Genomic DNA, 26277 nt, shown 5'->3' with positions numbered 1-26277 from the left:
CAGCCCTGCGCGGGCATCTCTGACGCCCAGCCCCGGTCTGGGGATGTTCGGCCCCCGCCCTGAGCGGGACTGTAAGGATGAACTTCCTGCTCCCATGTGCTCCGCCCAGGTTAAGGGGCAGAAACGACAAAGACGGAGAGCTCCAGGGAGGGGCTGAATTTAATCTGGCCAAAGCTGCCGTAAAATAATTTTTCAAAACCTTTCTCTTTAAGACACAACCAAGTCTCCTATTATGAAGAACCCTTAGGATATTTTTTTACAACTACCTGCCGTTGGGAGCCTGCGTGCAAGGGCTTCGGGGAACGGAAAAGGGGTCAGGTAGTGTACGTGTGCGTGTGACCTCACTCTGGTCAGCAGTGCGGACGGGCTCCACCTGTGGGATGTCCCTCAGGTGGGAGCAGCGAGTTGTGAAAAATCACCCATAAGGCTGCGCTAGACAGCCCAGTGGTGACTGCCAACCGGACATGACTCTGGAGCTTTGCCAGAGACAGGTGCAGCGGCACCCATGGGGTTGAGGCACCTGCTGGGAAAATGCCCCAGCACACCCAGAGGGGTTCCCAGGCAGAGGAATCCCCAGCCTCGAGGGGACTCAGAGCCCACCAGGTGACCTCAGGTTGGGCGGACGGGAAGGGGCCTAGGTGGTACTTATCTATAGGCACCTGCTTCGGGGCTCTGCTTCAGGCTGGCCATGGAGCCCCCAGAGGGCGTGTGAATGGGGGACAGAGGAGAGGAGAGAAGCCCCGAGGGGACCCGTGGGATTCACCAGGACTGCTCATTAGAGCCACCCCCTCGCCACCCGCCAGGGGAAATGACACGCCAACACGCCCCCTGGGTCAGCTATAGACCTGAGGAGTTGGGACCCCTGGTGGTAAGAGGCTGTCTCCAGGAAGGGTCCCCCCCAAAGTCCATTTCATAGCTATCCCTGCACTGAAATTGGTTTGGAGCTGGAGCCCAAGTTACACAGGGACAGTGTTATAGGCTGAACTGTGTCCCCTCAAAATCCCTATGTTAAAGTCCTAACCTCCAGAACCTCAGAGTGTGACATCATTTGGAGACAGGGCCCTTGCAGGTGGAACCAAGTTAAACGAGGTCACTGGGATGAGCCCCTAAGCCGACGTGCCTGGTGTCCTTAGAAAAAGGGGGCGTTTGGCAACAGACACGGAAGGCAAACAATGGGTAGAGGGGCAGAGAGAGTGCCACGTGAGGGTCGCGGCAGAGGTCAGGGTGAGGCTTCCACAAGCCAAGGAACACCAGACTGTCGCAAACCACCCAGAGCTGCAGCGGGGCCTGGAACGGACGGAGTCTGCTCTAGAGACGGCAGAGGGGGCCCAACCCGGATGACGCGGCCACCTCAGACACCCAGACAGCAGGGAGGCAGAACGCGCTCCTGCCGTTTGAGCTGTACCCTGTTACGGCCCTGGGAGACTAGCACAGCCAGGAAAGGTGAGGGGCACTGGACTTCAGAGGAGGCCAGCAAACGCCCACCACGGCTTCCCGTTCAGTCCTGGGAACCCTGGAAGCCGCGTGGGAGAATCGGGAGCAGAGAGCGGAGCGGCGTCCTCAGCCCCGGGACTCACTGGGGTCAGCAGTGTCTTTCCAAAACCACAGATGCCCAGGCCCACCCTGGGGGATCCGACACGAGGGGGGCCAGGGACTCTGGGCATGAGCATCATTCAAAACGTCCCAGGTCTTCCTGACATGCTGCTGGGCTGGCACCTGCTGGCCCGGGTCCCGGCAAACGGCCACGGAGCTCAGAGCGCCTGCAGGGGACAGGCCGGCGCCAAGGGGGGCAGGCAGCACGCCACGCTCCCGTGCGCGTTTCTCATGCGTCTGGGCACGGCTCTCTCTCGCAGCCCTCCCGCCGCCCGCACCTCCTTACGGAGAAGCCAAGCGCGACAGGCAGGGCGTGGCCGTGTTCGAAAGACTTTCAAAAGAGAAGCTGCACATTTCTGAGCCATTGCTGTAACTCGTTTAAGTGAAATTGCACTGCAACGGCCTAAAATTCAGATTCTTGCCACATTATGAACCCTCCAGGATTTCGACCTGCGGGTGAGACTGGCAGACTAGGCAGATCTGCCCGATATGTTTGTCTGACCCCGCACTGCCAGCTGCGGTCTGTCCCTCCACCTGGGGGCTGACTTGTTTTCGTGGTACCGCCCGCCGCAGCCGGCCCCGGGTCCGCCCGCGTGTGCCACCCGCAGCGCTGAGGACCTGCAACAGGGTCGGTTTCTGCCTCCCACCCCCACTCACGACCTCTGGAGCAGGTGAGCTGTTTCGTTAAATTTTGTGGTGAGACACCAATGCCAGGAACCAGGTGATGTCATGTAGGTGCCCTGGTGCAAAGCTTCCTGAAGTCATTTGTGCGACTTACACGCTCTCCCTGAACTCGACATGACTAGTCACGGCTTCCGTGGGGGCGACGTCAGCTTCTTTGTACAGAGGAAGGGGAGGGGAGGGGCTGAGATCCGCCATGCCTCAGGCTGGACTCTGGGGACGTCCCCAACAGCCTCTGAGGAAGGACAGGTCTCCTACCTCTCCTACGATTCCTAAGGTTGTTTCTCGTCATTGTTTTCCTCCTGCCGGATTTTAAGACAGACTCTCCAATTAGCTGTTTATGTCTGTCAGACGTGTGCATGGACAGGAAGACGCATGAAGAGGCCTCGGTTCGGAGGGGCGACCGTCTGGGGTCCCACAGTCACGGAGGTGGGCGAGGGCTTTGCCGCCGGGCGTTCCGGCTCTGAAGCCCGAGCTCTCACCCCCTGCTCCTCCGTGCGTGCGGCTAAGGCAGGCGTTTGGGCCGGAAGATGGCGGGTCACCCCAACCCCGAGAAGCAGCCAGGAGCTGTCTGGAGAAAAGGGCACGGCGGAGGCCCCGGAGAGGGGCCTCCAAGAGAGCGTGGGCAGGCCAGAGGCCTCCAGGCTCCGGAGCAGAGCGCCCTACTCCAGCACGGACCCGGGCGGGGTCCCCGGAAGGAGTCACATCCCCAGAGAGGCGTGCGGGGTGCGGGCAGGAGAGGGCGTTCTAAGGGGGCGACCTTGTGTCCGGGTCAGAGTTTGGCTCGGCCACCGTGAAGAATAACTAATATACACTCTGGGAGGCCGAGGTGGGAGGATTGCTCAAGGTCAGGAGTTCGAAACCAGGCTGAGCAAGAGCGAGACCCCGTCTCTAATAAAAATAGAAAGAAATTAATTGGCCAACTAATATATATAGAAAAAATTAGCCGGGCATGGTGGCACCTGCCTGTAGTCCCAGCTACTAGGGAGGTTGAGGCAGGAGGATCACTTGAGCCCAGGAGTTTGAGGTTGCTATGAGCTAGGCTGACACCACGGCACTCACTCTAGTCTGGGCAACGAAGCGAGACTCTGTCTCAAAAAAAAAAAAGAAAAAAAAGAATAACTAATATAAACAAAGGGTTTTCGATCTTGAATTCTAAATAACAAGGTCTGTCTGAACTTGGCCATGACACACAATGACCTCTGGGGCGAGCGGTGCCGGGAGAGCCCGGCATGCCGACACAGCCACCCCTTGGTGGGTGAGCGGGCCAGGGCTGCGGGGGAGGTCACCGTCCGCCCACCTTGACCCAGAGCGGCAGTGACTGCTAGTTTCCTGCATCAGCCTGGCCACAGCACCCGGTGATCGAACCCTGATGGAGATGTTGCCACGAAGGTATTGTGTAGGTGTAATGAACAGGCAGAGCCTGTTGACTGTAAATGAAGGAGGTTACCCTGGACAACCTGGGGGGGCCTCGCCCAACTACTACTTGAAGGCCCTGAGAGCAAAAACTGAGGTTGTTTGGAGCAGAAGAAATTCTGCCTCAAGACTGAAGCGTCCGTCCCCACCTGGGTCTCTCTGCCTGCCGCCTGCCCTGCAGAGTCCAGACTTAGCCCCTGCAATCACGTGAGCCAATTCCTTAAAACGCATAGCCTACGGTGCTACTTCTCCGGAGGACCCAGACGGATATGCCCGGAAGTTCGGTACGTCACACCTGACTCTGAGCCCACAGAACCCGCGGCCCTTTGCCGACAGGGAAGTTCACACCCTCGGCAAGAGCAGCGTGGCCGCTTTGGTTTTATAAAGCCTGGCCACCTTATCTCAGGCTACTTTCACCGTACCGAGAGCAAGATGCAAGATTTAGACCTCGCCCAAACCTCCCAAAGACACAGATGGAGCGAGGCTAGGTGAAATTTGAAGCAAATGACCGAGATTCTAAATGGGGGACGAGAGGGAGAGGAAAAAAAAGCCTTTCACTGGTTCTAGCAAGGTTAAAAGAATTCAGGAAAAGGCTCAGGTATGAACATATATGTGAAGGAATAAAAAAAAAAAATAATTGTTCTAATTGTCATAGCTCTAATGTCGTAGCACTTCCAGATTTACTCCTGTTTGTCTCTACAGAGTCTAACAGACGTAAACAGCCAAGTGAAGAACCCTTCTCATGAAATCCAGCAGGTAGGAAAACGGTGACCGAGAGCAACCTTAGAAATTGTGGTTTGCTACCCCAAGAACAGCCTTAGATGGTCCTTTTATAGAAGCGACTAGGTTTTACAGCTGGAGCACACGGGAGTGGACGGTGGGTGGGTGTCACAGCGGGGTCTCCCGGTCACCTCAGGCAACAGCGCGGGCGCCCTCACCTGGCAGGTGCCACGCTGACGTGAGCCAGCGCAGGAACAGGGGAAACTGGCAGCCTAGGGGGTGGAGGCAAGAGGGCAGGAGGGGAGGGAAGGCGGGCAGGTCAGCTCGCTGCCGTACGGGCTTTTCTCACGGGACGGCTACACGGTAACTCGAAAACAGAAGACAAAAATAACTTACTGTGTAGGCAATTAATTCTCGTTGGCATAGCGATCCTCTTAAGTGAAAGGGAACAGGCGCGAGATGAAGAGAAGTGAGAGGTGAGGAGAGTTTAGCGAGAGCAACATCAGAACCGAGTCGGCAGAGCCCGGGCCACCTGCCTCCCACGCCCTCGCGAAGTCACCGTGCAGGACGTTTGGCAAGGTTTCTGACGGCCTGATTTTTCCCCCCCAAAACCTCCCTCTTCGATACTTTTTTAAACAAAAAATAAATGTAAATTTGGGGAATAAATTTCCTGTGTTGGCTGCAGCATCACCACATATATACATTTCCAACCAGCAAAACTCCAGTATTATTCAAACACGGGCATGCTCACAAGCCCAGCACGGGCTCCTCCTTGCTAGGACAGGGAGACAGGTGGTCCTTAAACCTAAAAAAAAAAAAAAAAAAAAAAAAAAAACCCCGAAACAAATGAAAACAAACTTTGGTTTGAAAAGGAGAAGAAGCTCCACTGCTTTGCTCCCTGTCACCAGCTGTGAAAAATTTCTGGTGAAAAACGAAAACCCTTAACACAGAATCATCTTAAGACTCTGACGACGTCTCAAAGAGACACTAAGTGAAGCCTCTTAAAAAACACCGGAATGAAAAAGCAATTTTAAAACCGCTGCCAAACACGTCCTTTTGCAAAACCCCGGTCAACGCTGCAGCGCTGCACGCTGTCCCCGGATGCCAAGCCTCTGTGGGGAGCGCGGAGCACCTGCCCTGTGTCCCTAAGGCGCGCTCATCCACCTGGCCAGTGAGGGACAGAACGGGGTGGCTGCCACAGCACGGGCAGAAGGGAAAGAACTCTCTGGAAGGAAAACCGGGGGTGGGGTGGGGTGCAGAGCAGCTGGGAAGGAACGCCAGTTTTTGGATGAACAGGGAGAGCGAGACTTGGCATCTCAGAGGGAACAAGGAGGGCAGACTGGGGGTTCGGGTTCTGGGAGAACAAGAGGGAATGGCCCGTCGGGTTGAGGACGGGACACCCCACCCTGAGCCCATGTTTCCTGCCTTGCCCAGAGCTCACCTGCGGCCTCGGTTCCATCCCCCTTGGGCTCCTCTGGTCCCAAGACAAAGAACAGGCCGGAGGTGAGCTGTGCCAGGTGACCAGGTGGTGTCTGACACAGCCGTGCGGCGGCTTCGCGGCGAGCCAGGGAGCCTGCTCTGCCTGCCCCAAGGCCAGTGAGCAGGGGCCAGCCCGGGGCTCCGTGGGCACCATGCACACGGCCCTACGCGGTCTGGACGCCTGACCTGGCGTCTCCTTGTCCCTTCCCACTTTCCTCCTCTAACTTGCAGCTCCTGCTCTGCATGGCGAGGGCGAAGGCATGGGCCACGGGAGAGCAGCCACCGCACACGGCCGAGGGACACAAGGCAGGAAGTCACCTGTGGCATGGAAGTCGCCACGGCCGTCACCTGTGGCACCACAGACACAGGGACCAGACCCCGCCGCAGGGAGGCTGCCTTGTGGGGCCGTCCCGTGCACTGCAGGGTGTCAGCGGCAGCCCTGGCCTCAACCCACTGGCTGCCAGGAGCACCCCGACTCCCAGGGTGACGGCTAAGACTGTCTCAGACATTGTCAATTCTCCCCGGGGGCAGCATCGCCGGGTGTGAGAGCCCTGGTCTGTGGCAACAAGCACACCGGCAAGAAGGGAGGCGGGAGGGCAGCTCCCCAACCCCCGCATGCTCAGTGACAGGTGCAGGAACCACGATGGTCCTGCGAGAGCCTCGGGGCCACACGGCCCTGCCTTCTGCCGGGGCTGTCCTGGCCACTCCTGGAAAGGGGTGTTCAGTGGGCACGGGGGTGCACATGATCCCCGTTTCATAGAGGAGGAAGCTGAGGCTCCGTGAGCCTTGGAGTTGCATGTCTAGAACCGACTCCAAGTCCCCAGACTGTCTTCCCTCAGCAAATGCATTTAGGTCACTACTACACCAAGGCTCTGTCTGGGCAAAACTGCACGTACTTAAAGACATTTATAATTTAAAAGCAATGGTTTAGTGCCAATAGAAAATAATCCATTTTCCTAATGAAGTGATTACCTCATTGCTACGCACATATTAAGTTAATCGACTCGTGACTCTAGGGAGCTTCTGTCCCCTCGATCCTATGAGGTCCTGGTGGTGAGGTTTGGTTTGGTGGTAGCTGGAGGGGACAGTCTAAGAGGTGCCAAGTGGGCAGAGGTGCCCATGTCCACGGCTGGAGGAGACCCGGTCTCTGCCTGGCTTTGCTGCGGGTCTGTCTGGCCCCCTCGCCGGGTATGGCTCTTGGTGACCCTGAGAGCAGGTGCAGTGAGCCCAGACGGAGGAAGGGACGCCTCCGGGCAGGAGCACTAGCTGGCCCTGAGAAAACTAGCGGCCGCTCACAGACAGGATGTGCCTCCCTTCCGTGGGCGCTAAATGGCTCAAGCATCCAGCCCAGGGTGCTTCTGGACGGGAGTGAGGTCGGGATGGAGTTTGTGGAGGACAAAGGGAAAGGAAGCAGACGATGAGAACTAAACTTCCACCTGTAATCCAGCAGGAGAGCGAAGCCGCCAAGCAGGGGGTGCGGGGGGCACTAGGGAGCAGGTACCTTTACGCTTTTTGGTGGCGCCCGGCTCCGAGACGCTCAGGGAGCTCTCCGACAGCTCGTCCCCGTCGGGCTCCAGCAGGGCTGGGCCGCCCCACGCGGCCGCCGGGGCCTCCTTCTCCAGGTCCCAGGCGTCCAGGTCATTTTCCTGGGGCGCGGGGTCAGGGGGCGCCTGGGCTGGCAGGTCCTCCTCCGGTGGGGCGCAGGCCGAGGACGAGTCTGGGGGGGGCGAGGCGTCCTCCTGCGTGGCGCCATCCATGGAGGCCGCGTAGTCCTGCATCAGGGCGGCGGCGTGGTCCTGAGAGAGTGAGGTCTGCAGGGCAAAACGCACCGTCAGGCGAAGGAAGAAGTCGGCGCAGGGGAAGAGGAGAGGGGTGCGTGGGAGCAGGGGGGTCTGGGGACCTGAAAAGCCGGGTCCACGGCACGCGAGGCAGCTGCTCACACGGCCAGGGGCGAGGGCCGGTCTCTGCTTACAGCCGCTCAGGGCCGCCCAGCAGCGAGGGGCCTGGCCCCGAGCCCCGGCCATAGGGGTCGGGGAGCAGCGAACGGCCTGCCCCACCCCCGAGCAGGGTGGGTAGCACGTGAGACTCCAGAGTGAGCGCTTCCTCCTAAGCAGCCCACAGCAAGACAGGGGCGAAGGAAGTGAGCGTGGGCGTTTGAAACTTAGCATGTCTCTTAACCTGTGACCCTGCAAGTAGAAATTATGTGCAGGTAATTTCATGTTACCTGCAAGTAGAAATTCATCAGTATACACTTTGTGTCTTCTTAAGAATCATAACTGTGTGCCAAACATTTAGGTGCCAAATGCATCTGTGGGGTTGAGATGGGGACGGTGGTTCCCCGGGTGCGGGGAAGGACCGGGAGGGCGTACGGCGGGCTCCTTGGGGAGGTGGTCACGCTGTCCTCGGCCTGGGAGGCAGTTACATGGGGAGTTTGCGTAGTGACAACGGACAGGGGCGCTTTTCTGCCTCTATGCTGGCTTGCAGAGCGCCCACGGCCTCGAGATGGCACGATCTGGCACTGATAAAGATATCAATACTAACCGCAGTGGATTAAGAACTTTAAAGGGTAAGTTCCAAGAGCTCCTGATGATTCTAAAATAAAACCCCAGAGAAAGTACAGGGAGGACCGTGGGTCTGGCCCTCACGCCCTCACTCGCTCCCCCGGGACGGAAGAAAGCCACTGCGCCCCGTGGGCCCTGCTGGCTGCCACCGGAGACGTGCTCACGGCCACTGTGGGCTGGCGCCGTGGGGACGTGGAGCAAGGCCACCTGCCCCCTAGTACAACAGTGACACGGGTGACTCCTCTTCAGCCCCTTCCCGGCCCGGTTCTGGGCCCGATCCCAGTGGCCGAGGGTCTGGTCTTCACACCGCCGGCCTGCCCACTCTCCTGGGGACCTCGCAGTGGCCCGTCCACCCTGCAAGCTCACACTGCTTCCTCCTCATCCCCTCCTGCTCCAAACCCAAACCCCCCACCCTCCTCCCACTTGTTCTTTTGGAAAAGTGGAGGGAGAGCGCAGGCCTGTGCCTGGCGCCCAGCCTAAGAGTGACCTCCCCCAGACTGGGCGGGTCGGCCTCACACCCAGCCCTGCGCTGAGCAGACCCTGCGCTGAGCAGGCATGCCACAGCCGGAGAAGGGACACAGCCGGGGTGTCCACGGAGGACACGGCACTCCTCCCTGCCCTCTGAGTGCAAAAAAAATAAACACGCACTGCAAAAAATCAAAGTGCTCCGGAAATGTGCAACCTGGAGCATGAGAAACCCCTGTGGGGACAGCAAGGTGGGGGGCAGGGTCGCGGCAACGGGGCTGTCACACCACCTCCCTCACTTTCAGTAGTTTCTCTTGAAACCATTCCCCAGCCTCAGCAGCCTCAGCGTCACAATGAGAAACTTGCAGGTTTCCTTCACAAGCAGGAAGAACTGCATAAACAAAACTCCATGCCTCACTCCCTTGCCGGGTGAGGATCGGGATTTGACGTTTGTAAACGGAAACTTCTGGCAACCCCATGGCTGCTGACCGCGTGATCGGGCTGACCTCTAGCCGGTCCCTGACAGACCCAGCCCCCCTCCCCACGCTGGGACGGCACCTTGGAGATCCCTGATATGATAATGGTGCTCTTCTTCCGCGGAGACTTGAGCTTCAGCTTGGAGGACTCGCTGAGCTGTCGGATGGCCACTTCAGCCACGGGGTCCGAGCCGTTCAACACCAACAGCTCTGCCGGAGAGAAGGCAGCATTGAGCCCGCTGGCGAGAACTAAGCACCTCCGCGGGCACTTCCAGGGATGGTGGAGACGGCCCACAAGCAGTGGTTAGCAAGCGTTTTCCAGAAAGAGCTAGAGTATAAATAGCTCAGGCTTTGCAGGCTGGACAGTCCCTGAAGCGGCCACTCAGCACTGCGGACGGCGGCAGGAAGCGCAGGTGCGTGTGTGGGTGCAGCTGGGCTCCCGGCTGTGCTGCGGAGAGGGACCCCCGGGGGCCAGCTGCCCTGGCCACAGACCGGATGAGGAGCCCTGAGTGGAACGTCAGCCGGGGGTCTTTTAAAAAGGGGTCCTGCCCAGGCAAAGTCCTTGCAGTATGAGGTGAGGGGTTGCACCGAGGGGGGAAGGCTGGGGAGGACCACAGGGAGTGGCGGCCAGAGGAGGGGCAGGGCCTGTCTGTGTCCAGGAAGCTGCCCGTGGCAGGACAGTGTCCCAAAACTATGAAACACCTGTGCGGGAAGAGGCCATTTACGCTCCACCAGACTGAGAGACTAGAAAACCATCTTAGGACCGCCCTGCAACCCGCTGCCCGCCCCCACTTCTTGCTCCACTGGGACCTCAGTGGGCTCTGTCAACGGGGAGAGATGAGCAAGGAGGACGCGCCCACCTGCCCTGCCTCTGGCGGCTGGAAGTCAGCCCCCCGAATGAGACTGCCATGTGATTTAAAGAGAGGTTAGTAGTGAGGCTGTCTTTAAAGAGGTCTGTTACCCGAAAGTGGCCACAAAAACGGGGAATTTGCAACCAGAGCTGGGGGGACAGCACTCCCACTGAACAGGCTTAGGCAGACAGTGGGGAAGATGAAGTGGATGTGAAGATTACGTTCCCGAGTCCTGCTCACGTGATGGTGACGTAACAAGGGTGCCGAACGAGAGAAAACAAGAGTGTTCAGAAACTGTGTGCAGCGAAGGAAGCAAGCCTCAGCTGGGACTCGTGCTTGCTGTGCTGACGCCCCGAGACTGAGCAGGGACGTGAGCGCCACTGCTGGCTCCCATCACTTTGGATCTCCCTCCTTCCCCCTCCGCCTCCCGCACTCACTGCTCAGAAACAAGCCAAAACACCACCACTCTTCCCAGACTCTGAAAAGGAGGTGTCTGCTTCTCGGCAGGTGAAGGCGGCTGGGGCTGGGAGAACAGCTCCCAAGTCCCCACGGGCGCTAAGCGGAGGACAGGTGGGCGGGCGCGTTACCTGTGTCTGAAGAAGACAGCGTCTTGCTGACGGGGGCGCCATGGCAGGCGATGGCCTGGACGGAGATGTCCTTCTCGACCACCTTCACCTTGACGGGCGTCCTCGCGGGAGACTCTGCCGGGGAGAGACCCCGGTCACCCAGGGCCGCCTCACTGTCGCCATGGAGGGCCATGGCGCCTCTCTCGGCAGCCGCAGTGAGGGCAGCGGGCAGAGGCAAGGTTTGCGGAAACCTTAAGGCCCAACAGCCTCTCTTATTCTTTCTTAGGGGGGGTGGCGGGGTGGCGGGGTGCGGTGAGCAGAGGCAAGAGTGGTGCTGGGTGCCCAGGCTTAAATACAATTGCAGAAACATTTCAATGAAGCCTGAATTTCCCTCGCTACTGTGCATTCCTGCACCCTGCCGAGTGATCTGCTCCAGGAAGACATTGCTTTTGCACAAGCAGAAACACAGCAAAAATTGAAAAAAAAAATGATAAATCATACAAGTTGTCTAAGAGGCTGTACCTGTGGGGACAGGTGTGGAACTCAGCTGGATCTAAGTGACATCATGTCAAGCCTTCTATTTATTTATTTATTTATGTAGTTTTTTTTGTTTGTTTGTTTTTCTGAGACAAAGTCTCACTCTGTTGCTGGGGCTAGAGTGCCGTGGCGTCAGCCTAGCTCACAGCAAAACCTCAAACTCCTGGGCTCAAGCAATCCTGCTGCCTCAGCCTCCCGAGTAGCTGGGACTACAGGCATATGCCACCATGCCCAGCTAATTTATATATATATATATATTAGTTGGCCAATTAATTTCTTTCTATTTAGAGTAGAGACGGGGTCTCGCTCTTGCTCAGGCTGGTTTTGAACTCCTGACCTCAAGCAATCCACCCGCCTTGGCCTCCCAGAGTGCTAGGATTACAGGCGTGAGCCACCACGCCCAGCCTTTCTATATATTTTAGTTGGCCAATTAATTTCTTTCTATATTTAGTAGAGACGATGTCTCGCTCTTGCTCAGGCTGGTCTTGAACTCCTGACCTTGAGCGATCCTCTAGCCTCAGCCTCCCAGAGTGCTAGGATTACAGGCGTGAGCCACCGCGCCCGGCCTCAAGCCTTCTAATAAATCATCTTTAACATAGGAAAGTGTACACTGACCACGCATGCCGAGTTTTTAAGGCAGCGCGCCGTTCCCACACAAACGTAACGGAGTGCTTGCCGTAGCTCGGTTGCACTTGTGTCAAAGCGTAACTGCTTATAACGTCTAGATTTTAGGTTCCGCTATGAGGTTGAAGCACCGTTTCAACTAATCATGAGTTTACCGGACGGAAGAGAAAGATAATCGTCCAACAACAACAACTAAGCGCAGGTCTTGCCGACCCCCGTTCCTCCTGTGCCACGGGATGTCCTCAGCAAGCCCCGGCACTCGCGGCGCGTCCTGACGCCGTGCCCACCCCACAGCCTCACCAGAGCCCGGCGGGGACGCCCTGCCCACGTCGAAGCGAGGCTTGGTCTTCACGGCGGTGACAGTGGTGACGATGGTCCCACAGGGCATCACCGTGCGGTCCTTCTCTATCTTCGCCGCAGGAGCAGAGGCAGGGGCCTGCCAGGATCTCAGTTCGCCGGGTTCCACGTAAGAAAACTGCAGAGAAGACTAACGTTACTTGCTCTGCAGCGAGTGCAAAGGCTGCCGAGCAGGGAACTCTGCCTTCTTTGGAAATAACCAATGATCTCTTCCCTAAATGTCGCCTAGCATTTCCAGTTAATCTGGATTCTCCCAGGATTGACACAGAGCCGAGAGATGCGAGCTCCAACAGCCAACTCACGACTTGGCGATGGAATAAAAGCCGGAGAACCCCACGAAATGCCGAAAGGCCGGTCTGGGCTGGGCCCATGGAGCGGCCTCGTGGACAGCTACTTCCTACAGCTGACGACCTGACTCGACCCAACCTCGGGCAGGAGGTGTCCCACCCGAGCCGGGAATGCACGGCGTGAAACAGCCTGGCTTCTCAGGCGAGCTTCTAATTCACGGGGAAGCCAGAGCCAGACTCCGGCGGACGCGAGCTACGGTGCTCTTAGCTCAAGCGGATCAAGCCGGAGCTCGGCCACGGGGAGAACGTCGCCGTACCTCTGCCGTGACCGAACCCAGCACCGAGCTGCCGGGGACGGGCCCGCTGGTCAGCGTAAAGCTCTGTGGCCCAGAAGGCTGCTTCTTAAATAAGTCCAAAGGAACCGCCGTCACCGCCAACAGACCTAGAAAGACGGGAGACAAGCAAGAAGTGCGGCTGATGTTTCCACGGGGTTCCATGACAGCGGGAAGGTCACTGTGAACCGCTACAGCCAGCACACACACGCTCCTGACATGCATCCTGTTGTGACAGCAGGTGTTACAGCGGGTGGTCCCGAGGACAAACCGAGTGGCACACGGAGAGTGGAAGAATCAAAGTTTATGAGGACAAACTGAGTGGCACACGGAGAGTGGAAGAATCAAAGTTTATTTCGCCGGCGGGCTCAGAGGGGCCTTGCCGCCCACTGTCTACCCGATTTTTCCCAGTTTTATTAAGTTGGGGTGGTCCAAGGGGTGGGGTATCAGGTGTAGGTTAGTTGAAGTGTCACCAAATAGGTTAATATTATGTTGATGCGCCAGGCAACAGATTCAGTGTTATGCTGATGCCAGGCAATAGACCCGTTGATGGGCCAGGAAACAGGTTATATTATGCTGATGTGGGTCTTCCCAGGGTCTCAGGTGCCTGAAGGGCCAAGTCATAGATGGGGGTTTCCCTTATCTCTGTAACTTGAAAATACTCTTAAAAAGTCAATGTCATGAAAGACAAGGGAAGCTGTATAAATGTCGCAAGGCAAAGGAGGCTAAATGGATGATGTGACTGCCAGAGGCAGTATCTGACCCAGTGCGGGAGTGACAGGGAAGGAAATCACTGGGTCCAGTGACAACACCGGGCAGGTAGATGAAAGAATCGCATCAGTGTAAATTCAGGAAGCCGACAGCTGTACCGTGGACACGGAGGAGAACATCACTATTCTTAGGAAATAAATACTAACAAATTTAGGGAAACAGGGCCAAGACACACTAATTACCCTCAAATTGTGTGTGTGTGCGTGTGTGTGTGTGTGTGTGTGTGTAAAGACAGCATGAGGGGGAGGAAGGGATGGGGAAGGGGGAAGGGAGAAGGGGGGAGGGGGGAGAGAGAGGGAGAGAAATGTATCTGACCAATGGTGAGCACAAAGAATAAAGGAAATGGGGCAAATGTTAAAAAAGCATGAGTCAGAGTAAAGGTTATATGGTTGCTCTTCGTATCATTTTTGTAAGTGTGAAATGTCATCGATTCCATCAGGCTGGGCTGGGATGAAATTTGGATGGGCAGCAGGAATGGTGACCCAAGGGCGGGATTAGAAGTCGCCTTGTCCCCAGGGAAACAATGCCCCACCCCTCCCCCTCTCCCCAGTTCTTATCTCATGAGCAGCCCGGTTATCTCATGACCCTGGGATCAAGGGAATTGCCTCGGAATTCTTGCTAAAAACTAGCACACAGCTAGTTGGTTAGGAGAAGTAACTACCTTTTGATTTCGTGGCTTGATAAGCCAGGCAAGGGACCCCCATCCCAATTTTAATATGTTTACAGGGATTTTTAAAAATCTAATAATATTGAAACTACTGACTTGTATACATGCACACACACAGGTCCACGTTCACTTTAGTGACTTTGCGTCTAATTGTTGCTTTCTTGTACCTAAATTGTGAGTCCCGCTTAAGCCGCTGTGGCTTACTTTACAGGGAAAAGCCACTCGAAATTCACCCAGACAGGAAGTAGAATGGGGACGGGAAGTTCTGCGGAGGGTGGTGACGATGGCCTGGCCGCACAGCAGTGCAAAAGCACTTAATGCCCCTCAAATGTATACTTAAAAATGGCTAAGATGGTAAATTTTATATTCCGTGTATTTTGACACAACTAAAATTTTTTTTTAAAAGGAGGTCTGTTGAGGATAGGAGGGTTCGGAACTGCTTCTCTAAGCCAAGAAGTGTCGAATAAAAGATTTTGCAACTTTTTTTGTTCTTAAAAAAAAAAAAAAAAAAAAAAAAAACCCGAAAAACCAAGTTGAACATTTCCCCAAAATGTATGACCTTGTAAATGACTGAAACTGCTTTTCCACCAAACATTCCCTGGGGAAAACCCAGAGCAGTTTAAGGGAGGGGTCTGTTCCCCCTCCCTCCCCCAGGCCCCGGATGACCTTCCCCAAGGCTGGGCCTCTGTCCCTCTGCTCAAAACACCCACCTTCTGAGCCTGCCTCCGAAATCTGCAGGTGTAACTCCTTCGACTTGGCGTTCAGCTCACTGTGGAAAGGGAACAAGGCTGTGAATCCTTATAAATACAATGCTTTATTATTTCTTCAAAATATAGTTATTTATTTTTTTTTCTGGTTACAGAGAGAAATAAAGCTGTTGGTATTTAATAAACTACAGAGACGCAGAAGCAGAGAGGGAAAGATCATCTGCAGCCTCTCCATTTGGAAGCAGTCGCTGCCAGCGTCTGGGGCTGCCAGCGTCTGGGGCTGCCAGCGTCTGGGGACCGGCCTTCCAGAGCAGCCGGCAGGACCTCCTGTGGTGGTGACAGGTAACGTCCAGGCAGCCCCAGGAGCACAAGCTGTGGCCAGTGCAAACTGAGCAACTGAAAGGAACCTTGTTCACTTCTCATTAACTTTAAAGAGCCACACGTGGCTAGCAGTTGCATATTGAAAGCACAGCTATATAATGATCTGTAGACAAAACCAGGAGCCTGACCTATCTCCCTTCTCCTCTACAATCTATTTTTCCCACTGAAGATTTCCTGGGTGTCTTTCCATGTCACTACAGAGCAACATCACTTTTAATGGGTCTCTAGTATTCTGCTATTTCGCCTTGAGAGATTTTACTTAGGCAACCCATTAATAACCAGCCCTTCATAAGGGACTGGCGGCTCCCAGGATTTCAGGACTATAAATAAGCTGAGATACAGGTTTATCTTTGCACACACTGTGTGATTATTTCCTTAGGAAAACTTAATTGCCAGTCGAAGGCACATGCATTTGAGGGTTTTAAATGTATACCTATGGATGACATCCGTAACATTTGCTCCAATTTACACCCCCACTGCCTGTCTTGCCCTCTTAGTCTTTGCCAACCTTCAGGGTGAAAAACGATCTCTCTCTTTCGTTCAAGCTTGCATTGCTTTACTTATTTCTGAGATTGAACATCTTTTCAGAAGTTTACTGCCATCTATAGTTCTGGCTTTTATATTTCCAGTTTAGGAATTTTGCCCAGTTTTATAAGGGAGTGTTCACATTTTTATTAATGATTTATAAAAGCCCTTTACACACACAGACACACACACACACACATATAGGACATTTTCTTCCATGACTTTTTCTAATTATTTATTTTTCACTCAGCAGATAGCAATTAAATTCAACATTTTGTTAGTCAGCTACTTTATTGAATTATTATTACTTTATTGAATTATTATTTAATATTTCTAGTAGTTTTTCTAATATTATTGACTTCTATCCCATATCCATTGTTATTTCTTATAGTTGTAGTTGACTTACTTGAATAGGCCATATCTTGAATAGTACAATATTATCTCTAAATGATTAGTTTTGCCCTTTCATTTTCAGTATTTGAATATCATTTTTTTCCTTATCTAATTGCATTAACCAGTACTTCTAGAACAAAATAATGAGCATCCTTCTCTTGACTTTGGTGGGATTGCTTCTGATATTTACCATTTTCAGTGATTTGTTTAAAAAAAAATCTTATTAAAGAACTTTCTATAAATTTTGTTCTAATTAAGTTTTTAAAAATTAAGAATTAAGACATTAAAAATTAAGAATGGGTATTAAATGCCACTGAATGTCTTTCGGGCATATAAAGAGATAATAAGTTTATTCTTTCCTTTGCTCTAGTGATACAATGAATTTCATTAATTAAGTCCTTTACATTAAACCATCCTTCACTGCTGGTATGAACTCAACTGATTTTATTTTGTTTTACTTTTGAGACAGGGTCTTGCTCTGTTGCCCAGGCTGGAGGGCAGCAGCGTCATCATAGCTCACTGCAGCCTCAAACTCCTGGGGGCTCAAGCGATCCTCCTGCCTTAGCCTCCCGAGTAGCTGGGACTACAGGCGTGCACCACCATGCCCAGCTAATTTTTCTATATTTTATAGAAATAAATGGGGCTTTGTTCTTGCTTAGGCTGGTCTCAAATCAACTGGTTTTATTTTTATTGTGCTGCTAGATTCTGTTTGATAATATTTTACTTGTGAACCTTACATCGTTATTTATAAGGGCTCTAAACTTTTCCCTTTTTCTATTCTCTTTGTCAGCTTTTGGTGCCAATCAGGAGTTTCCTTCTACTCTGCTCTGGGTGGGATGCGTCTCTAAGGCGAGTGGACACCCAGTGACAGTTCTCTCTTGGCCCACGGGGCATGAGAATAAAACTGGTGCCAGGGAACCTCCTTTAAAAGGAAATCCACGTCTGACGTAAAGCCACCTTTAAGATGCTTAAGACACATTTTAGTTTTTGTTTATTCTTTTTTTTGGCAGAAACAGTGCTACGAAATGATTTCAGGATCTGGCAGTCGTGAACAGACACAGGTGTGGAAAACCAGGCCTAGGACAACCCAGGCTGTACTCACAAGGTGAATTCTTCCTCCCAGGTGAGGCTGGTAGTGTCTTTCACTGGGGCGCTGGAGAACCTCTGAACAGGCTCGTTCAGCTGAGCTACGCACACTGTGTTAGTGTCGCCTGCGACCAAACAAGGAGACATCGCGTTGGCTTTTATATTTTTCAATTGCACCAAGACACTGTTTGCATATAAAAGAAAGGCTAAATTAAATAACTAAATTCTTGGCTTACCTACTTCTGAGAGTGCATTCTTTCTTTCATTTGCCATTTACTAACTCTTAAAACTTCACAGGGGTTAAGGAATTTTTTCCTGCACTTGATGTCAACAGCCCTGGACTGACCCCAAGTGCCCTATTCCCTCCATCAGCCCTGGCCTCAGGTGCAGCCTCCCTGATGGGGGACCCTCGCTGGAGGTGGCACTATTACATGCAGAGACACACGGCCCCACTTTTAGACAAGGCTGACAGCTGCCAAAGCCTAACCTTAAATTTGGGATGATTCCTAAATTTGGAGCTACCTCACAGGGGACTCACTTCCCTACTTACAACAGGCAGGTGCTATTATACCCGCCGCAGCTCAGTCAAAGGCCTTTCGGGGGGTATCTGATGCAGATAATGGACATTTTCACTAGAGAACAGCTATTTCTGCTTTGGGGCAAGGCTTAGCCCTGTGGCACGAGGTCCCTGGTATGCTGTGCAATCCATAATCAATAGCACCTGTTCTCATTTACCATGCCGCAGGCCGCGTTAAGTACCCTGCTCACATTCTCCTACTTTCACAATCGCCCGCAAGGGGAGACTTGGACACAGCAGGGGGACATCCTAGCAGAGGCAGGAACAGGGCCCTGTCTCACAGCGGGTACGTGCTGGAGTTGGGACCCTAGCCCTGGCCAAAGGAATCCAGGGAGCTTGTGCTCTCAGCTTCTGGGCAGGACAAGCTCAAAGGGCAACATGTGAGCGCTTTTACCAAAAAAAATCATCCATGAGTAGCATGGCCAAAGGTCTCAGTTGTTAGATGTGGCCTGTCTGTGCTTTTGGAACTGGAAGAAACCCCTTGCAAATAAAGGTAAGTCGCCTCTAAAATTCTCAGATGATCGAAAAGAACTTCCTACTCTTAGCAAAACTGAGTCACGGTGTAAAGAAGTGTCCTGTCCCTGGCGGCTCTGGGTCTAGGGCCTCGGCAACCATGCAGAATCACCCAGAAAGGGTTGTCTGCTCTGCACTGTCTGTTCTAGTCCTGGCTCTGACAGTGGCCATCATCTCCCAGCTCCAGGGTCCCCAGTGAGCTGACGGCCTAGGACACCCCATCAGTCATCTACCCTGCACCCCCACTTCCAGGAAAGCAGAAGCTGCATGCTGGTCTGGGAGCTTAACTTGTATTTATGAGTTCAATTGTCAAAAAAATAAAAAGGAAAAGAAAGACAGGAACGTTTCAGACCAAAGACAGAGGGCAAACCAATCATAAGCCTTTCTTCCCACCACCTTCCACGTGTAAAAGGAGAGGTGGATTTTTAACCATCTTGTCCTACCGTTAGGTTCTTCCAGCGCTCTGCTCAAACAGAGGCAGGGCCCAGCTGCGGGCCCCCGGGAGGCTGCCACAGGAGAAGCCCAGGGCCACCGAGAGAGCCACGAGGCAGCCCTCCGCTCGCCCGGGTGCAGGGACAGCCCCTTTGCACAGACAGGCCAGGTTCCCGCCGCCGCCCACCTGAAGCACCAGGATCGTTTAGCAGCGAGGCGCGGATGTTCTTCACCAGCAGTTTGAGCTCGTGAGCCCGCGGAGGCTTAGGAGGGCAGGATTCCTGAGCAGCAGATGGAGCCCGCTGTAGACTCTGCAAAACAGGAGATAAAAAGGACTGGCCATGGGGAGACCAAGGACCAAGGAGGTGGCTGCTGAACCTCTGTCGAGGAGAGGAGAGGGGGTCTACATAAAACCCGCACAGGGGCCTGAGCCCTGGGGTCTGCCCTCAAACAACTTCCCCTTCTTATGGGGAGGGAGGGAGCCGATGAGCCCTCACCATTCCACTGCCTGGGGGCCTTTTCTACCCTAATAAAGCAAGCGCAAGTAGCAAGGCATTCAGCCACAGAGCAGGGCCCCAAAACTCCCTGTGGGTGCAGAATGGGAGCCGGGGTTGCCATGGGCGCACGCTGTCTGACCAGCGCAGGTGCTAAGAGCGCAAGGATGACCTCTGCAGGCTGCAGGTGCCCCCTGCCCACTAGGCCTGAGCAGGACACGGCCAGGCAGAAGCAGCCAGGGCCACCAGCCCGCACCTGTTTCCACCTGCAGGCAGAGTGTGACGTCCACCTGAGGCCTAAGCATCGCCTGGCATTGCACACATGAGGGCATGCAGGCAGGCACAGCTGGCCCCAGCTGCCATCGCAACATGTCCCCCATCAGGTACAAGAGAGTACCCCCAAATTTCAAGAAGCCCACCTTCAAACCAGTGTTTTCCAAACTGGAAAACTCACTCACTGCCACGAGTGTTTTGTAAAAGGGGCGCCTTTCACTGGGAGCGTGGGGGAACCCAGAGGGCTTCTGGGACGCAGCGCAGGCCCCTCTGCAGCGAGAACCCTGCAGGCAGAGGCCCTGGCTCCGATCTGACCCGAGTGCTCCTTGGGGGACACTTACGAACACCTCCAGCAGCACTAGTGTTCTGGGGTCCCCGTGTAGGAAGCACTGCTCTGGAGCAGGCGCTTCCCAATGTGAGCTGGGAGTGCTGGGGGGGTCACTGCAGAGTCCCTAAAATCCAGGCACGAGAGCACTGTGGCCAGAGCAACCCACATGCCAGGGAGGAGATGAAACATTGTTTCAGTTCTGTGCGTGTGATGGGCCCAGGGTGCGCAGTGATTTGGTCAAGGATGATTCTGGATGTATCTGGGAGGGTGTTCTGGGTGAGATTAACACTGCAGCCAGTAGGCTAAGTAGGGCAGACTTTCCTCCCTGCTGTGGAGGGGAGGGGGTCTCACGCAATTAGTCGAAGGCCTCAGTGGAACAAAACGCTGCCCTCCTGCGAATGACGGGTAAGAGCTCCCGCCTCTGCCCTGAGCCGGGTCTGGGTCCTGCCCTGCCCTCCGCCTTGCTCGGAGACGCCGGTGCTTCCTGGGTCCGGAGCCGGCCGGGCTAGGCCTGGGGCTCACGCTATCGGCTCCTCTGGGTCTCAGGCCTTCGGATTCGAACTAGGGTTAAGGCACGGGCCTCCTGGGCCTCCAGCTTGTCTGCTGTGGACTTCCAGCCTTGTCAGAACTTCACGCTCGCACAAGTCGATTCCTTATAATAAATTCATTTAGACACGCACACACACATTGTTTCTGTTTCTCTGGAAAACCCCGACCACTGTAATACTACCTATGCTATTTTTTTTTTTTTTTTTTTTTGAGACAGAGTCTCGCTTTGTTGTCCAGGCTAGAGTGAGTGCTGTGGCGTCAGCCTAGCTACCAGCAACCTCAAACTCCTGGGCTCGAGCGATCCTTCTGCCTCAGCCTCCCAAGTAGCTGGGACTACAGGCATGCACCACCATGCCCGGCTAATTTTTTATATATATATATCAGTTGGCCAATTGATTTCTTTCTATTTATAGTAGAGACGGGGTCTCGCTCTTGCTCAGGCTGGTTTTGAACTCCTGACCTTGAGCAATCTGCCCGCCTCGGCCTCCCAAGAGCTAGGATTACAGGCGTGAGCCACAGCGCCCGGCCTTACCTATGCTATTTTGATGAACAAACTCTACAAATGTATTTAAAAGCATTATTGGATTTATAATAGTTTGGGTCCTTTTATCTTTTAAATCCATGCATTCTAAACACATGCTACCGTTTTATGACATTTCTCAATTTTGACATTAAAAATTTATTGTCATTTTCAGAACCGTCAACTCCCATCTGAAATAAACCACGGTGACGGCACTACTAAAAGGGACAGGGCTGAGACTCTGCTCTCGCCGCCCGGGAAGCACAGCCTCCCCCTGTCTTTGGGGTGGCTGAGTCCCGTCGGGGCCCGGAGCCCCGGGCAGCCTGCATGACACCCGCCAGCCCCCAGCCCCCGCCCACTGCCACCGCGGCCCACTGCCACTCTGCTGCACTGTACACATCCGGAGGGTCACAGTGGTTTCCTATATTCTCGTGACCCCCCAGGTGCCAGAGCCCAGCACAAAACACAGTGACGAGCTGACGTGTGTCCAAAGAACCAACGTTTCCAGACCCTGCCTGCCGACAGTTGGTGACACCTGCCCTGATGAGGCCAGAGACCAAGGGTCGGCACCACGCGGACTGCGTTAAGAGTTACGTTTTCAAACTGGCTTCGCCAAGAACTAGGTGGTAAATCACGCCACATAAAAATCAGTGCCCACAGACTTCCAGGACCGCGAGTGCCTGTTTCACACGGTCACGATGAAAGGACCAGCTGGTGGCTGAGCAGAGGGCTGGTGATGTACTGCCCACCAGGACGAAAGCTCCGGACCAGAATTTAACCAGAGAAGCAGCCGCCCGCCACCCCAGTCAGGGGGTGCAGATGGCCGAGGACGGGGAGGGAGGCAGGCAGGATGGAAAAGGTGGCCTCCAGGATGAGAGCAGCCTCCTCTGCTCCGCGCCACCCATGGGACATAAAGCTTCAGATGGTGCTGAGGGCGGGGCCGGGCAGCAGGCTGGCCCCAGCCGGGACTCAGTCGTCTCAGCCCATCCACTGCGCCCTGCCCTGCTGGGGCAGGGTCCTCACGGCTAATTTCACGTCCCAGGTACCTCGGTCCTGGAAGGGTGAGGTCCGAGGCTCTGAGTAGACCGTGAAAAGTCAAGTTCGGGCCCACCGAAAGCAGAGAGCCAGGGCCTGGTCGGGGTGGGACTCTGCCCAGGGGCCCCGCACCTCTCCCCTCCACCACGTGGAGCTCTGGAGCCCCGAGTGCAAACCTGAGGCTCTATCCCAGGCGTCCTCGAACTACGGCCCGAGGGCCACATGCGGCCCACCTAGCACATTTATCCAGCCCGCCGGGTGTTTTTGCCGCCGCTGCCTGTCCTGCTTAGCAGCCGACTCGTCCCGGGCCCGCAGTGTGCACTCTCCAACGGTCTGAGGGACAGTGAACTGGCCCTGTTTTTAAAAAGTGTGAGGACCCTGCTCTATCCCGACACCCTGGTCAGCGTCTTTCAGCATCTGTGCAATCTCTGCTCTCCCACCGGAACATGGAAATGCACACGGATCCTCCCAGAGAGGCGCCCGTGACCCCGCCAGGGCTCAGAAGCAGCAGACCCCGAACGGGCTCACCTGAGCTTCCGTCACAGTCACAGGCCGGGCGCTCAGCACCACCGACGGGGAGGCGGAGCCGACCGCGCGCTTCAGGATGTCCTTGAGGGAGTCGGAGACCGCACCTGTCTCAGCCACCTGGTCCTGGGGAGAGGAGAGAGCCATCAAATCTACGTCACACGCCCCCTTCCCGCTCCCAAGCTCACCTCCTCAGCCACCTAAAAGCACGCAAAACAGGAAGGAAATCGCCCCCAGATTTTAGAGGCATCCTCATAAAAACCGTGGAAAGCAAGGAGGCCCTGCCCTTGGGAGTCAGCCTGGGGACTCGGCCTCAGCCTGAGTTACGAGTGACGCGCCTTCACGGTGGAGACAGGGTGTGACAGCCAGACGCGGTGGGTGCCAGACCCGGTTTCATCCCCTCGGCTGCACACGAGTGCTAAAATCTTTCCGGCCGATTACATCGCACTGGGGTGGGGGTGGGGCTTCCGGAGTTTGAGAAGTGGCCAGGCGAGTCCAGGGGCAGCCCAGGTCCAGAGCCCTGATTAAGTCCATCAAAGCCCCCACCCCACAGCGCCCTGTCAAGCCAGGAGCCCATCTCACGTCCCACCAGGCCCACGTCAGCCTGGGGAGGGCGGCTGGGGGCAGCTTGCGGGAGGAGGCTGGCACATGGGAGGTGCGCAGAGCCTCAGCTCCCCGCCGGGCTGCCCGTGCGCACGCGCTCTCACGCACACCGACGGAAAAACCACACAGACTTACGGACTGACCTCCCCCTGTGCTTTGGGCTCCACCTTAATGGCCATTTCCGGCACGCTGATGAAGGACCACGTGACCTGGATGTCCTCTCTCTTTTCTTGCAGGTGGAGCTCCAACTATTAAAAAACATAAAAGGTTACAGGAGAGCTGCTCCACCCACCAGAGCCTCGATGTGCCCTTGTGTACCCGCCCGCCTGCGTGTGCACGTGCGTGCGAGTGTACAGTGTGTGCACGTGTTCACGTGCGGGCATGTCTGTGTGCGCGTGTGAGTGCGTGTCTGTACATGTGCATACGTGTGTGTGCACACGCGTGTATGTGTACGTGCTCATTTATTCATTTGTTTCCATAGACGACTGCTTAGGTTTCCCCTTGGCATACTGCGTGCTTTCAAAATGGAAAGGAAGACCCCAGGCTCTCTCCACCCTCCCTCTTCCAGCACATTCCACAGCCTCAACCTACTGCTCAGACAGGAAACTCAGCATTGGTGGCGGAAGGCCAGATGTCATTAAAACTCGGCCGTCTCTTTAAAAGAAGTAGTTTGCTGTGCTTTGCATTTCTCCTTCTCGGAGCATCACCAAGGCCGGAAGGCGAGAGGAGAGAGAGAGGGGCCCGGGATGCTTTGCCCCAGTCCTGGGAGTGGACTCCCCAGCCCACACGCCCACACGCCTGCCGCACACCTGCACAGAGCGTGGCGGCACTCTTACTGTCCCTAGCCCGGAACACGGCACGCTGTAACTGGCCGCGGTCTCCAAGAACACCCCACCCAAGCGTACCCATCTGTGGGCGGCAGAATGATGGCCCCGAAGATGTCCACCCCCTACCCCTGGAACCTGTGACTAAGTGACCTTACGCAGCAAAGGGGCCTTGGCAGGTGCGAGCAGGGTCAGGGTCTCGAGATGGGGAGATGTGAGTGAGCCTCACGGACTCACACGAGTCCTCCAAGGCAGAAGAGTGGCCAGGGCCATGTGACTTAGGGCTGAAAGCGTGGCTGCTGGGTTTGAGGGTGGGGGAGTGAGCTGCGTCCAGGGGCTGAATGTGGTCCTCACCAACAGCCAGTGAGAAAACAGGGGCTCAGTCCCCACCCCCTGCCGGACTGAATCCCACCAGCAACCCCGAGTGAGCAGGGAGGCAGACTCCGCCCCGTGACTTCCAGGAAGGGGGGCAGCCCTAACAAGCCCCTGACTGGAGCCTGCGCCACACCTCTGACCTCCTGCACAAGAACCTCTTACACCTGCACCGTCTGGAGCTAAGTTTCCGGTAATTTGTTTCAGCAGCCGTAGCAAACTGAAGGAGCACCCTTTATTTTTCAGCCAGACACACTTTCCAAAGCAAAAATCTGTCCAGCATATCTCCCCCCACCCCTGCCCCTCCCCCCCTTCCCTCCAATTTTGCTCGGGAAGGAAAGAACACTCTAGACTGTCTCAGCACCAGGGAGGCCCGCCTCACGCTAGAAGCTGGGTAAGAGGAAAGAGATGATGTCTACTTCATAACCACTTCCACCATGCCTTCCCTTGCCCTGTGACTTCAGGCAATTCTAGAAAACGTGCACCTCAATTGCATTGCCGCAGATGGCTGAGTGAACGGTGGTGCCGGCACCTGTCTGTGCTTTGGTCTGCAAACATCAGAGGCGGCACTGCCTCCTGCCTTTAGCATCAATTATTTACCAGCGCTCAGCAGCTGCCTCTGCCCGGAGAGGTAACCCACACACTGGTGTCAAAGCGTGTTAGGAGATCAAAGATACAGTGCGTTCCTCCGCACCACCGCTCTGATACAATAAATGCAGCCTCAGACACCCGCATTTCTTCCGTCTGTGTCTGGGCTCATCGGTTGTGACGCGTGCGTCAAATGTGTGCGATAAACAGGACCCAGACCCCGAAGGTGGGGTCCTACCACAGTGCCCAAAGAATTTGGGGGTGCAGGGGAGCATTAATGCCTCACAAGCCCAGGATGTCAGCTCTGAACCTCCTCGGTTCTCTGAAGGGGAGTGTTACTGGGGTGGGGTGGGGGCTGGGGGTGGACCTCAGAAAAAAATCCACTTAGGCAGCTAGAAAATCTTGCCGGCCCTGTTATTTAAAACTATGCCCTTGTAAAAAAAAAAAAAAAAAAGGCATATGGAATGTCAACTTCCTTTGTAACTGAGAATTCCGTATGACTTGGGCTCACCACCCCCACCAGTAGGAGCCAAGTTCCAGGACAGAGGAGATGAAACACGGGGTTGAATTGGCGGTGACCCTTGAAACAGGCCCGGAAGCTTGCAAGTTTTAAGCACTGGCTGGATGAGAGCTACGGTGAACGTTTTGCTTCTTGCGAGAGACGTGCAGCGGTCTCCTGATCGGGCGTCCAAAAGCGTCCCCAAGTCTGTCCTGATCATCATTGGTCTGTGAGTCTCTCTCTATAAAATTTTATGTAATTATATGTTATATGTGCCTGTTGTTATCAAAAAATAATGGAATGATAATACTACTTTTTTTTTAACTTATAAAAATAATAAGGGGTTCTTTTAAGGTTAACTTTTTTCCAAAACTAAAAGGAAGAATGCTCCAGCTGTTTTCCCAAGCTGCGGACTTCTCAGTCTCGTGCTGAGCTGGAAGGAGAACCCCCTCCTTGTTTCAGACGCCACTTACCTTGTTCTAACAGTCGGCAGCACCCCTGGCTTGTGTAAAGGCCTGAAAGGCCTGAAAGGCCAACCTCTCGATTTATTATACACACGCACACACACGTATATAAGTATAAAATGTGTGTGTGTCATCACACTTTTCTTACATATGCAACATGGAATCTCACAGTTTGAAAGTTATGCCATGAACGGTAACTGATAAAA

The 26277-nt window shown here is 54.7% G+C and overlaps 1 protein-coding gene across 1 annotated transcript in view; it reads right to left on the bottom strand.

The window, feature by feature from the left end:
• Positions 1-26277, bottom strand: part of C2CD2 (C2 calcium dependent domain containing 2) — a 55670-nt gene that overhangs the window by 5175 nt on the left and 24218 nt on the right. Inside the window, exons 4-13 of the mRNA XM_012749848.3 lie at positions 23468-23572; positions 22725-22847; positions 19185-19308; positions 17492-17600; positions 15094-15152; positions 12931-13055; positions 12270-12444; positions 10830-10943; positions 9474-9601; positions 7391-7700 (exon numbers count right to left, since the gene is read on the bottom strand). Of these exons, the coding sequence (XP_012605302.2) occupies positions 7391-7700; positions 9474-9601; positions 10830-10943; positions 12270-12444; positions 12931-13055; positions 15094-15152; positions 17492-17600; positions 19185-19308; positions 22725-22847; positions 23468-23572 (1372 nt within the window). The remainder of the gene's footprint in view (positions 1-7390; positions 7701-9473; positions 9602-10829; positions 10944-12269; positions 12445-12930; positions 13056-15093; positions 15153-17491; positions 17601-19184; positions 19309-22724; positions 22848-23467; positions 23573-26277) is intronic.

The sequence above is a fragment of the Microcebus murinus genome, chromosome 1 (genome assembly GCF_040939455.1).
Source record: "Microcebus murinus isolate Inina chromosome 1, M.murinus_Inina_mat1.0, whole genome shotgun sequence".
Taxonomy (NCBI): domain Eukaryota; kingdom Metazoa; phylum Chordata; class Mammalia; order Primates; family Cheirogaleidae; genus Microcebus; species Microcebus murinus.
This window is presented reverse-complemented; position numbering and strand designations above follow the sequence as displayed.